The 13863-nt window shown below is 35.5% G+C and overlaps 1 protein-coding gene across 1 annotated transcript in view; it reads left to right on the top strand.

Annotated features, from left to right (window-relative positions):
* The window catches only part of inpp5l (inositol polyphosphate-5-phosphatase L), a 41682-nt gene that overhangs the window by 13276 nt on the left and 14543 nt on the right, over nucleotides 1-13863 (top strand). Inside the window, exons 2-6 of the mRNA XM_055167899.2 lie at nucleotides 784-825; nucleotides 2129-2229; nucleotides 2460-2547; nucleotides 10396-10459; nucleotides 12935-13038. Coding sequence (XP_055023874.2) covers nucleotides 784-825; nucleotides 2129-2229; nucleotides 2460-2547; nucleotides 10396-10459; nucleotides 12935-13038 — 399 coding nt within the window. The remainder of the gene's footprint in view (nucleotides 1-783; nucleotides 826-2128; nucleotides 2230-2459; nucleotides 2548-10395; nucleotides 10460-12934; nucleotides 13039-13863) is intronic.

The following is a 13863-nucleotide window of genomic DNA, read 5'->3' as shown; positions in this document are numbered from 1 at the left end:
TGGTAACATTTTAAAAGGTCCTAATTAGGGATGCACCGATAGGATTTTTTTGGGCCGATACTGATTTAAACAGACAACTTCTATGGTGCATCACTAGTCCTAATATTTACCATTTATGTATAGAAATATGTACCTTATACTAATATGCACACTTTGGGTACAAAAGTGTACTTTTTAAAAGGGTACTACTAACCTAGTGATGGCTTTTGTACATTTTTCTGAAAGTTCTTAAGTGAAATGTACTACTTAGCTCAGTAAAATGACATATTGATAGTGACCAAACATATTTGAAGGGTTTGGCAAAGACCTGGTGTCTCATTTATAAAGCTTGCCATATAGACGCCAGTTCCCACGCAAAGGTTGTGATCTATAAAAAACAGACTTGATGGGAGATTGGGCTTGCAGGGTGGGATCTGAAGATGATTCATGTACACACACTTGCAGGTGATCTGTGATTTATAAAACAAACATTGCTTTGTTTTATAAGTCTTATATAATATTTTTGGCATATGCCATTTTTGGCTCTTGGGCGCACGTAAACTTTTAGTAAGGATCCTATGCATGGTTTTATAAATGAGACCCTTGGTAGATAGGACTGTGGGAAGTCCATAATATCAATTTCAAGGTAATTTTGATAATTATTAAATGCACCGAAGAGATGCATTATAGTTTAATATAAGAATGCACACTGCAGTACACACTAGTAAAATGAGACCAAATGCATGTTAAAACTAAGCTGAGGTTAAATCTGCCCTAACTGGGTAATCTGGTTTTTGTTCTCAGGTGGGTGAGATTGAAAGAGATTGGCTACGAGAGTTCTTTATGGTGAGTTTGATGTCATTCATTTCTCAGAAAGCTCTTATTCAAACACACGCACACACAATAAACCTCGATAGAGTCTATTTCTTTATAGAGTGAACTTTACCCAGTTAAGCGACAACTGTAAACCTAAATCTTATAAGTGTTTGTCATATTTTTGACCTGACAAATCATCTTATGCTATCTGCTGGTCTGACATTTTGAGCACCAAGAAGTTGAATAACAGTTTGCTTGTAGTAGTCCTAAAAAAAAAAACTTTTAAGCTAAATCATTGTATGGGTGATTCTCACGAAAACTTGGTTTTAAAATGTCAAGCATGAAAATGTAAAAATTGCTTAAATGTACTTTTTTTCCCACCAGACATTGAAAAACAAAGTCTGGAGTAAATGGGAACATTAATTTAAAAACTTGTACTTATCATTTAACACTTTTTGTAACATAATTTAAAAAATGAGTCCTAAAAAATCTCATTACCGCAACAGTCAGAAAACATCAACACTGACATATTTTCAAAATGACATGACAAACCTGAAAGAACATAATTTGGAGATTCTGCACATGCATTTAAAATCAAAGTATTATGCTTCTATTAATTAAATTAACATTTAATAAGCATCTGTTGCGGTAATGATAATCAAAATGTTGTGTAAGCATTCTGACAAGACAATATTTCAAATTAACTGTAAAAAAATGATCTTTCCTGGTAGCCATCTTGAAGTAACTGGTCCATGTGCTTGGTCACTCAAAATCAAACTTTATTAAAATTCTGTATGTGTGCTTAAACTGTTCTCAAAAAGTGTTGCGGAGGATGAGAACATCAGGCATGGACACATCATTTTCCTAATTTTTCTTCATTATTATTATACATGAATATTCAGTAAATATTTTTTCTGTCATCTAAAGTAGTCTAGCAAAACATCCATTTATTTTTTTTCTTAATATTTTTGTGTTAATTCCATTAAATTACAACATAACGCATGTTCAAACACAGCCGGACACATTGCGGTAATGAGAATTTCAGCAGAAAATGAGATAAAATTTACAATTATAAATTCTTATGTTGAAATCACATATTGTGCAAGGTAGAACACAGTATTGTGTTAATTCTGATGCTTTTTAATGTTACTCTATTACACATTTTAAAGCTAAAATCATTAGTGCCGTGGTGTTTCAATGGTTTCGTGAGAATCACCCGTATATAAAAATACGTTTTTGTCTGTCAGATAAAACTTAAGTGAAGTGTAGTGTGTATACTAATTAGTATGACAACTGATAAACACACTAATTTAATGAATTTTGTGTCTTTATGACGGTGCACATGTACAAGCCACGCTTTATTGCCCTGCACTTTCAAGAAGTTGGTGGAAAGGACTATATGTTGAACATGGGCTACGTTGATACGTTTTTTGGGTAGGATTTTTCATATTTGGAAATGAAAATAACTTTTCATACCATTGCTAACAACAACATTATGGACCATTGATAGTATCAGATAGTAAAACCATGGTAGTTTGACAACTATTGATTACTGCATTTATACACCATGGTATTTACATGCTACTTAAAGGATACGAGTGAATAAATTTTTTTTTTTATTCTTACTTTTAATAAGGCTTTTAATTGATGTCTTTTGATTATAGGACCATAGAGTCAAGCTCTGAGATGGCAGACTTTGACAGAGCGTGTGTCTATGTAGACACCAATTTTAAAACAGTAGACAGTTTTACGGTGAGTAATACATCTGTTGCAATATGTGACAAAATGTAAATGTTTTGTTCCTTATTGACTTAGTTGGAAAAAGCATAAAAATGTTACGCAACCATTTGCCCTTCTTGCCCCCTCTGTGCTGTGGTTGACTTGTATTTCCACTAGATGGCGCACTTTAACCATCCTGAATGCTGGGCTCTAATTCCAGTTATTCTAGTGCTACTTTTTCTCCACTCGCTGTAGGGCTTTAAAGTTAATATTATTTAAATGCACAGTTGCAATTACTCTTTATGTACGTTAGTACATCAGGGCTGTTTTTTTTATTTATTTAGGCCAGTGAGAACATTTTTTATGGGTGAGCCCCTCCCTTTCTCAGGCCCAAAAAGTAGACTATAAAATAAGCAATAAACACGGTTATTACAGGAGGAAAGACCTACTTTATCAGCAACCATGTAGTTACAAGCCCAAATCTGTAACCAGTAGGCCACAGACACTTTCAGTAAACTTATTCAGTAAGTTTCAAGTATCAAGTTGATTCAAGCTTATCATATTGCTATATTTTAACTTTTTAAAACTATTCAAAATCTAATATATTTGTACACTGTCAGAAAAAAATAGTCAATACATTTTCTGACGCTGTCACTGAGGCAGTAGCCTTTAAAAAGATCCTTATATGTACCATTTAATATGCACTCTTTGGTAATATGTATCTCTGAGGTACTAAAATGAACTCTTGTGTACTTTTAGACAGGGTACTGTCCCGGTGATAGCTAGGGACCATTTTTTGACCATTTTGTCTGACAGTGTGATAAAGTTTTATACATTCATTTTTTATTCTCTGTCGATAGCCATTGATTTTATCATATACAGTAGTGGCCAAAGTGAACAAAAAATTTGTATGCAAAATGCATTGTTGCGTTTGGAGTATAAACTGACGCTCGGGTTTGAGAGGAATTTAAGGAGGCACAACACACGTGCAAAGTTTATAAAAACATAGCCCAGAAATTACTACCAAAGACTACCAAATACCAAAATAAGGTGTAACAGATAAAACTGTATTCAGTGTATGCTTAAGTTCATTACTTGTGAGATTTTTAAGGAGGAAACTTTCGAAATTAGCTTGATGCTAATGGTCTAATCAGATTCAATGAATTATGCTAAGCTATGCTAAAAATGGTACAGCCAGACCCAGATATCAGCTGAATGGATTTCAAAATGGTAAAAATCAAATGTTTAACTAAAGGGGAGCTAGAAAATGAGAATTTTTTCAAAAAAGGTGGAGTGTCCCTTTAAATGTCCTGGATTAATGCACCTTGGGGTTTCCTGGACAGGGATTACCTTAAATCAGGACTAGGCTTAGTTTAATTAGGAAATATAGCTAGTTTTAACAAACATGCAAACATTACTTTTGTGCAAAACAAAGGGCAAGTTGTTTTAAGTTTGGACAGCTCTTAAATTTATTTAAGTCTAGGACTAGTATAATCCCTGTCTGGGACCCCCACCCCCTTGTGTTTTGTCATTTTGTATCATACACCTGATATTTTGATAATTTAATCTACCCCTGAGAGGCATTAAAGCAAAGTTGGCCAGTACTGTATGTGATTCATTCCCTAGCTGTATGCAGAGATCATCTTTCATTTGTTTTATATAGTTTTTATGATTACATTTGTTATTAAAAACAAGTACATCCATAATACCTGAAAAAAGCTATTTGTTGGTATTCCCACTCATCTCAAAAACATTTGCTGTGAATACATACATTTAAAGTCCCTTAAAAACGAACATACACAATTCAGATATGCCATATAACAGCAGATGCTATCTGGACCATGTTATCAGGCCAAACCTTGCCTCTTTGATCTTATTGGCCATATTGGCTGTCCAACAACAAGGCCAGCATCCCCTTCATTACACAGTAAAATGACTGAAAATCCAGAAAGAAGAGAAGTTGCTGGTGTTTGCGAAAGTGTCAGGATATTAACCCTCAGCCCACCCAGGTGAGGGGTGCTGGGTGTGTGTGTGTGTGTATATATATTTTTGGTGTTTGGTCTTCACCTTGATGGACTGGGTTAATGTGCAGGAGTGGCCAGCCAGTGGACCGAGTCAATACGTTTAACTCCAGATTAAAACTATTGATTAGACCCCTCACATCTGAACATGATAAATAAACTGCAGGTTTACGTGTCTACCGGTGTGAGCGAGTGAGGGTGTATTTGTTTTGTTGGTGACTGAGGGACTGATTTTTTTAACATGGACCTTGTGCCACCCTCTGTGTAATGTTACCAAATATAATATTTTGTACTTTTTACTTATATATGTATTAGTAAAGAAATATAATTGTCTTTGTTAAACCAAATCCTTAATTTGCCTCACTGCTGGAGTCAGTTTTAACACACACACACACACACATTTAAACAGAGATCAACACACTTTTAGACTCACACCTATCTTCATCAATCAGGCTAGTGCAACGTTTAATAAAAATTTATTGACTTAAAAGTGATTTTTTATCAAAACACCATTTGTACGGTGAGTGTGCCAGATGATCTCTGGGTTTACGCACACGCACACTTGCCAGCAAAGCGATGATTTGCAGCCCTCTGAAAACTAATTACAAATCAATACAGATGATGTGAGAGAAATGAGAACAGAGATGGGTGTTAACAGAGCTGGCGTGTGTGTGTGTGTGTGTGCGCGCGCTTGTGTGTGTGTGTGTGTGTGTGTGTGTGTGTGTGTGAGAGAGAGAGAGAGAGAGCGCAATTAAAACCACCACCCTAAATAGATGCAAAATTGAAGTAAGATTTGATTATTTTATGCAATGAAACGTTGAAGAGTTGGCTATTAAACAGATAAGATGTTTCCCATGCTTAAGTGGTCTTTCAAACACAATAGATTTTGGTAAAAGGTATTTAACAATACTTTATTGTGTTACAATATTATTGACTTAGGGCGCGCTCACATAATATTTAACTGGACTGAACCGTACCCAATTAAGATTGTCCCCGCTCATCTGCACTAAAACAAAAATGTATAATCCGTACCCAAGTACGCTTACGTTATTAAAAGATGTGATTGTTTAGAAGAAAACTGGAAGATTTGTCCAATGGATTTCATCTTAATTAATATTTATTGCTAGGTGTGTTTGAAATCATGACACTTAGTAACCACGCAAGAGATTTATAAGCATATTAAGAGCAGTCTGCTCTACAATTACTCTCATGCTACTTCAATGTCATAAACCGATCGGTCTACGCAGAGCACATGATGTCAAACACACCTCTGTTATCTGTGGCCATTTGGGATGAAGTAATAATTGAAGTTTCGCATTCAGGCGCGCTTGCCCCACCCCTGATTTAAAGCGAACCCGAGACCACCTCTGCAAAGCGTAACAGGGTATGCTTAAGCGTACCACATCCTGGTACAGTATGGAGCATTCACTAGCCAATTGAATCATACTTTGGGATCAAACGGCTTTGGGGATGGTACAGTTCACGTAGTATGAATATACCCATAGTGCTCTACACTTTCTTAGGAGCTAGTAAAGTAGCTTAAAAATGTAAAGTTCTTCATCAGAGATGCACAATATTAAATTTGTGTGTGATATGCTGATAATTTTCAACTACTGTAATTTTAGCTTATACCGGTTTAAAGGCAGGATAGGCAGGAATTATCTATAAAACGTTTTTACACATTTGTTTAAACTGTCTTTATATACCAATACATAATGAAAATGTAAGTACTTATTATTTGCATTCGGGACGAAACAAATGATTGGCTTGCGTGACTATCACTCTCTCTCGCGACCAGGGCTACCGCCCGCTGCTACAGGATCTGCCCACACATGCGCACAGCCGATTGATTTGAACGTGCACGAGGCACTCTAGGAAGAGCAAAAGTACGACAGAGAAAGTGCATTCAGAACACACAGTACCTGCATATGCAGTCAGCGAAGGCAAAAAAAGAATAAATGAAGAAATCAAACGAGAGTAAATATTGCGTGGCTTTTGCTCGAGTCGACGATGCGGTAACTGTATTGTCTCCGGTATGTAATCCTCATCCGAGTCAACAATGCTTTTATCATGGAAACTCTTACATGCAAAACACGGTTTATGTTATGAATCTTCCACGAAATTCACCTTCATCACAGTGTAACTGATGGTAATAAAAAAACTTGTATCAATGCAACCTGTTTTTAGCTTTGTCTTATAAATATAACTAGCTCGTTTGTTACTGAATCAAATAAAATATATATTTAAACTTTACCAGTATTGATATGCTAGCTTAATAGTGAGTACTTAAAGCTATCGTATTTGTTTATATTCATTGTGATAAAGTTAGGTGAATTATTACATGTGATTGTGACATGATGTTACTACATGCACCGCGCTCCTTCCTCTCCGCTCGTCTGAGGTAAATGCTTCTCCCAGCAGAGCAGGTCAGCGTCGCGCGTTCAAGTGTGTTGGGGGCGTGGCTTTAAAAGAAAGTCGTGAGAGGTCTACAGACACTCGATTTTTATACTCTCTTTTTCAGAGTACTTACATTTTACTTATGTATTGATATATAAAGACAGTTTAAACAAATTTGGAAAAAAGTGTTTTAGACTTTTTTTAGACTTAAACCTCCCTACTCTGCCTTTAAGCCAGCAAAAAACTTGTTTCCTTTCTCAGATAAAAAAACACTACACAGTCTCTGTATGAATTAACTGTAGACATATTTGTAGGCTATATAAGTTCAGGAAACAGTGATTGTTTCATTGTCTTTTGTTGTTTCATTACCATTACAGTTTTTCTCAGTCGCTTTGGTACAATTCTCAGATCAGAATTGAAATTCTCAAAACTGTTTGTTCAATTCTCACATCATTGTGTCACTTTTGCACATCAAAAAAGCAGTTTCTCATTTCTTTGAACAAGTTGCAAATGCTTTAGTATATCCATGCAAATGATTATGTACAATTCTCTGCTTTTTCCTACATTTTCAGTTGCTTATGTCATGTTGATCAAAATGTATTATAATGGGTCTCTGTTGAATAGTCTCACTCCACACAACATTTAGGCATTGGTTCATAGTATAAGTCTTTACTTGCAAAATGATTGAACAAGTTCTCATAATACAGGGTATGGTCAAACATATTTCTATACATTTCCATTAGACATTTTTTCTAAATCTGTCGTGAATTGGTAAATTGCTCCCAGGTGAATCTTGACTTTCTCTAACAAACAGGAACGTCCCCAGCAAGCAAAAACCGAGACGTTGAAATGACTGCTAACTACCCAATATAGTCCGGCAATGAGTAACCCACTTCTACCCTAAATAACCTTGAATTTGGTTACATGCCATTTTTGCCAAAATAACTTGAAGATGTATGATATTCCAACATGTAAGCAAAGTGTGTTCAAGGTGTTTGCTTTCATTTCTTTTACATGTTCTAAAAGTATATGCATCATCTATTCTTGGGCTATGGTTAGACATCTTTTAGACATCTATCATGTTCACATTTCTACTTTTGTTTTTTTTCTCTTTATGCTATGCAGTGCTTACAGTGCTGTCTTTATCTTTCTTTATGGCAATGACATGGTCTTTCAACAAATTACAGTACAAACAGTAAAAGCGTAAATGTAAATTTTGTCCAGTCTCTTGCAATCAAACTCACACATAACTTACACTAAGTGTAACTTACAATTTACAGTACTTGTCGTCAAAACTTAAGCCATAGTTTACATCAGAACATCCCTCCAGAGTAAACTGTTATATTGACAACATGACTAAACAATTTGACTGTCTTATCGGTACACAATGAAACAAAGACTTGTCATTCTGATGGCACTGACATGTTCATTGACACAGATATTTAATTTTGAGAGATGAACTAAGGATTTAGAGTAAAAGAGTGGCTTTTGCAGGTTATCCATGGTGTTTTGCTATTTGTACGAATTGTTTTGAGAAATGCACTTACTGTTTTGCAAATTGTGAGTATGATTCGAGAAATGTACCAAAGCGACTGAGAAAAACTGTAATATCACACACAGCAGCAGGTAGGCTACTTTCACTTTATTGCACTGATCCAGTGAACTAATTCCCAGAAAACTAAGTCCCAGAAAATTCCCAGCGCGCTATGTGTGTGAACGCAAAAACGTCAGATAATTGTTTGTAGGATCGCTTCCATAAAAAGTGGACCTAGTAACATTGCCGTAACATTTACGGAACGCATCTCGTGTGAAGGCAGAAACAATGGCGTAACAAGCATGTCGTAGGGAGACGAGTGTGTCATCGCAACAAGAAGCTATCGTTCAGCTCTTTGACAAGGGAGATTTAAATGCAGATCAACATTAACAACGGAAAATGTCTGCAAGCTGAAATGAAGCAGATATCAAAAGGCTCCGTACTATCCGCTTGGAAGCAGAGATCGATGTGCTACACTGTAAAACGTAAAAGTTGGATTTACTTTAAAAAATACTTCATTTGGTAACAAATTTAATTTTTAAGTGAACAATGTACATCGATAAAGCTTAATTTTGAGTTATCAATCAAAGTAATTTTTAAAAGTTTATTCATCTTAAATTTTTCACTTAAACTGAGAAGATATTTTTTTAAGTGTTACCAATTAATTTTTTAAGTAGATCCAACTTACTTTTTACAGTGTAGTTTAAGAAAAATAAAATTAAATAAAAATGGTTACTCGAGAGAGAAATTACGGATAAAAAGCTAATTTAGGACGCTGCAGATAAAATCCACCAAGTGGACGATTGCACATACAATGCACATGACATCATTATCAGTGTAAATGAACCAAAATTAAACGATCCCCGTACAAATCCTGGAGAACTTTTCTTGTGTATTTTCCGTAATTTGTGTGTGAAAAAGGTTATACTGATATTCATGATCACCAACTGTTTACATTCATTTATACCACGGGGCTGTTGAATGCTTTTTCTGATTGACTGCCTATGTGAACTTGGTGTGTTTTTGACATAACCATATGAGAACGTTACTATTGGTGTCAAAACAGAGCATGATTTTTTAACATTTTAATTGTTCACGATCTAATAGTCTACACCCCTAGCTGACAGGATCTTTACAGCACCCTTACAAACGTGTAAGTCTTTATATCGGCAAATCTGAGCTGTGGTGCTCGGGCAGTAGATGCAGATTTGAATTCAGCCTGCGTCACTGTTGGTAGTGCATGTGTCTGTGTTAATGTGCTTTGAAGATATATGGAAAAAGATTTATATCTTTCTCTTGGGATGTTTAAATTCTAAAATAGCATAAGTGTGTGTTTATGCAATGGCTGTCGCCTTTGCTTCACGTCCGAAGCTCCCAGAACGGCGGGTGATTTTTCTCTGCCCTGCATCGGGCTCGTGGTGGGCGAGCAGCGGACCCGTGTGTTTAATCTCTGTGTGATTGTTTTAATTTTCTGTCTGTATTGATCTCTGTGGAGCTGGATTGATGAGCGCTCACTCGAGCAAACAGCCACTACATTAAATCCATTCACACTCCTGCCAAGAAACAGACAGCGTGCGTGTGCGCAGAGTTTGTTTGTGTTGCATGGCCATTTATTGAAAGGATTAATTTGCCAATGCTTTAGAGTTTGGTTGTATGAATGTTGTGTTTATGTTTGGGTTGTCCGTGATTGGACGGTTTTGTCTCAGAGACAGAAGGATATTGACTTTGGCAGATTGGTAAAGCTGGAGGTTTAATGATTATGATGTGAGTACATCATCATCCAAAATGATAGCAGCACTTGAGACAGCAGAGATCTTTATTAAGCTCTGTGTGGGAAAGACTTTAAAGATGGTGGGTCATCATAGCTCAGCATCCACTCAAACCTCTGTTAAATCATGTTTGTTTGTTTGTTTGTTTATTTGATTTTAGGCTCTGGGAAGCATGTATTTCATCCACAAATCACTGAAAAATATCCTACAATATGACTTCAATGGTAAGAAAATAAAATTGATCTTAATAGTATTATATGTCTGGATAAATCACCCCAAATCAACTGAAAGAAATAAGATAATAGAGTTTGCTTAAAGAATCTAAGCCAGCTTTTATGATCATTCAATTCTGGTAGTATTTTTTTGAATTGCATTTATATCATTCTAGTTGAAATAAAGATATTATAGCATTTTGTATTTTATTTTTTAGCAGTTTCTGCACTATTATTATTATTATAATTTTTTGGTCTACATTTAACCATTAAGTTAAAAGTCATAGCTAAAGTGTGTCATTAGGCGGTGTTTTGCAATATTCTCAATACAGGATGATCTCAAATGCTTAATTGCTTTTATAAATTGTATCATTTATATAAAAAATTATAAGAGGACAGTTTTTCTATTAAACATTATATTTTTTACAAATGATTTAGGGTGCCATTCTTTATGCTAGAAGTTATGGTACCACTATTGCTAATGCTTTAATTTTACAGTAACCTAACCGTAACCTTAAAATGCAATTACTTCAAAATCCCTTTAGGAAAATATCACGCCACTAGGGGGTCATGTTTGCAACACCTCATGGGCAGTTATCTCAGTCATGCAAGACTAAAGTCCTATCTACTTCAACGGGGAAAGACCAATATCTCTAAATCCATGTGCTAAATCACAATTAAACAACATATTTCTGACCAACAATTAATCCTGACATCAACTTAAGCTGGAATTGCACTAATAAACACATTTTTCAAGGTCGTTTCAGCTACTGTGTGCCTCACTCGACTCTGTCGTCAGTCTTTAACATTGGTTCTTTTAAACTCTCACACTGTTGAAGTTTTATTGTTGTTTATATGTCTATGTGGTGTTTTTAATATGTTGTAAGACAAGCCAGATGAAGAGTTTGGTTCCAAAATGCGACAAACGGCATTTAACATTTTTTTTTGTTACCACCAAAATCAGTATTATATCAGGTCAGTATTAAAAGTAAATTAAAAGACTTCAGCTTATTAACCATATCCCCCAGTGTTAGATAAGTGCATACATACCTTTTTCATCTCTGTGCATGCCGTAACTCTGCCTAGCGCACCCACCGTTAGCCTAGCTTAGCACAAAGACTGGAAGTAAATGGCTCCAGCTAGCATACTGCTCCCAATAAGGGACAAAATAATGCCGGAGATGAAAAGGATATGTATCCCCAGTTTAAGATTAATGTTAAATAATTGTGTTGTTTTTCACTTGTATCGAAATTGTTATTTTTTAATTAAAACCTTTGAAAATCGTTTTCTTTTAGTCACGGAAGTAAAAAAGCAGGCTTTTAATTGCTTTTAATGTATGGCTATCCAATATAATTAAAAAATTATTTACAAGTATGTAAGAAAAGGTTTGTACTCTAAAAATACTTTATTTGTAACAAACAGGAAATAAAGAATTTAAGCATTACTTAAAAATGTTTCTCATCTTTACGCCTTCTAACATCTCATTATCTATCCTCATTTATGTCCAAGAGACTCAATAATAATCTTTTACATTCAATCCTTTAATCTTACATATTTAAAAGCGCTTTTGTGCTGCTGCGCATCCATGTGTGTGATAAGCAAAACCGCGTTGTCGTCCCGTTTATAGGCGCATATTACTAATGCGCTCTTTAAATAACAAAAAACATATTGCGCCATTGACTTTAGACTGTAGACCAGGTTTTTGTTGGTCAATGGCGTAGTCTATTTTAGTGGCTTAAAATAGCAATGCGCCAACAATGCGCCTTAACACACCTCGTTTTCAGACCAGAACTCCCATGGGCGCAAAAATGCATTTGCTATTTAAACAACGTGGTGCTAAATTTGTAAATGATAATTGCGAAGGGTGGAAACTAGCAAAAGTAAACAGTTATAAATAGTCATATATTTTCTTTACACCTTTATCACTGAGCCAAGATCCCCCAGCACAATGAGATGTTTTTCATTTTCTTTAGACTTTTACTTCCTGTTTGCCGTTTATATCCATTATCTGCCAAATGTTAGACGTTTTTGAATTATATATCAGGACAAAGCAACAATTTTAAACAATAGTAATTAAATTGTGAATTTCACTGGAATATTGTCTCACGGGTCAAGTAAACGTCACGTTAGCTACGAGATAAATTTCCAACCTACACAACATAAATAAATGTTCTTTTTCGGCATGAGAAGAGAGACTCATTCGGTTAGTGTCTCTGATAAAACAGGATTTAACCTGATGAGCTGTTTTCTGCTGGTCTTCATCTATTCTGGTCACAGCATCTCATGAATAAGCTCTCTAGAAGAGCACTAATAGAAGAGCCATTAAGATCAGTGGACCAATGAATTTAGTGCCCTATCAAATCAGTGTACCATAGATCCTGCTCTCAGAGCCTACAGCCACGGGACAAGCCCAACATTAGGATATCGATTTGGCATTTGCATGTTTTTCTTTCAATATGTCTTGTTTGTTTATTCCTCCTCCTGTAGTGAAGGAGTTTAAAGCCGTCTCGGGCCGCAGCAAGTACACAGGTTCGCTGGAAGGAGTGTCAATGGTGGAAAAAGAGAAATTCCCAAAGAACTTCTGGCCTGATGTGAGTGCGAAGCATCTTGTTTTTATGCCTTTTCAACTTATACTGGACTTTAATCAACATTTCTGATTTACTTATGTGCGTACAATGGTGGTTTTAAATATTCCTTTTAACCAATCAGTGTAGTTTTAAAGGAGATGGGAGAGCTCAGATGCAAACGCTGTTGATACCCCCTCTGTCAAAAATTATGATATTAACCAAATGCTCTCGGCACATATTACGTTTATTAAATCATTTCGCTATATATCCGTTTATTTCCAGCCTCAGGCCATTTAGAAATACCAGTTTGTTGGCAGAATTCGTTAAATGCCATATCGATTTTACAGCAAAGTCCTCTAAGTGCACCGAAGACGAATGTGAAATGACCATGGATCATTGGGTCTCATTCACTACGAGCATTTTAACAAACAAATCATGATATATTATAAATAAATTAGGGCCGGGACTCGATAAAAAAAATTAATCTAATTAATTAGAGGCTTTGTAATTAATTAATCGAAATTAATCACATTTTAATCACATATAAATATTTGACCTGAGAACATTGAGAAGTTATTTTTTCACATGGATTTTTAGTATACCATGAATAATGACTGAATACATAAGCTTAAGCAACAAAATATTGTTTATGTACTCGGAGTCGGGCTAACGTCCACGCTAGCTGCTATATGTTTTGCATTGAGATGATACTTGAGGCTCGATGTGCTGCGGTGATATGTGAATTCCTTGTTGCATAGCTTACACTCAACCATGCTCTCATCAACGCTTCCATCCGTTCATTTTTTATTAAAAAATGTCCCATTCACGGGGCCAACCAAAGCGATCTCA

This window comes from Misgurnus anguillicaudatus, chromosome 5, assembly GCF_027580225.2.
Source record: "Misgurnus anguillicaudatus chromosome 5, ASM2758022v2, whole genome shotgun sequence".
Lineage (NCBI taxonomy): Eukaryota > Metazoa > Chordata > Actinopteri > Cypriniformes > Cobitidae > Misgurnus > Misgurnus anguillicaudatus.
This window is presented reverse-complemented; position numbering and strand designations above follow the sequence as displayed.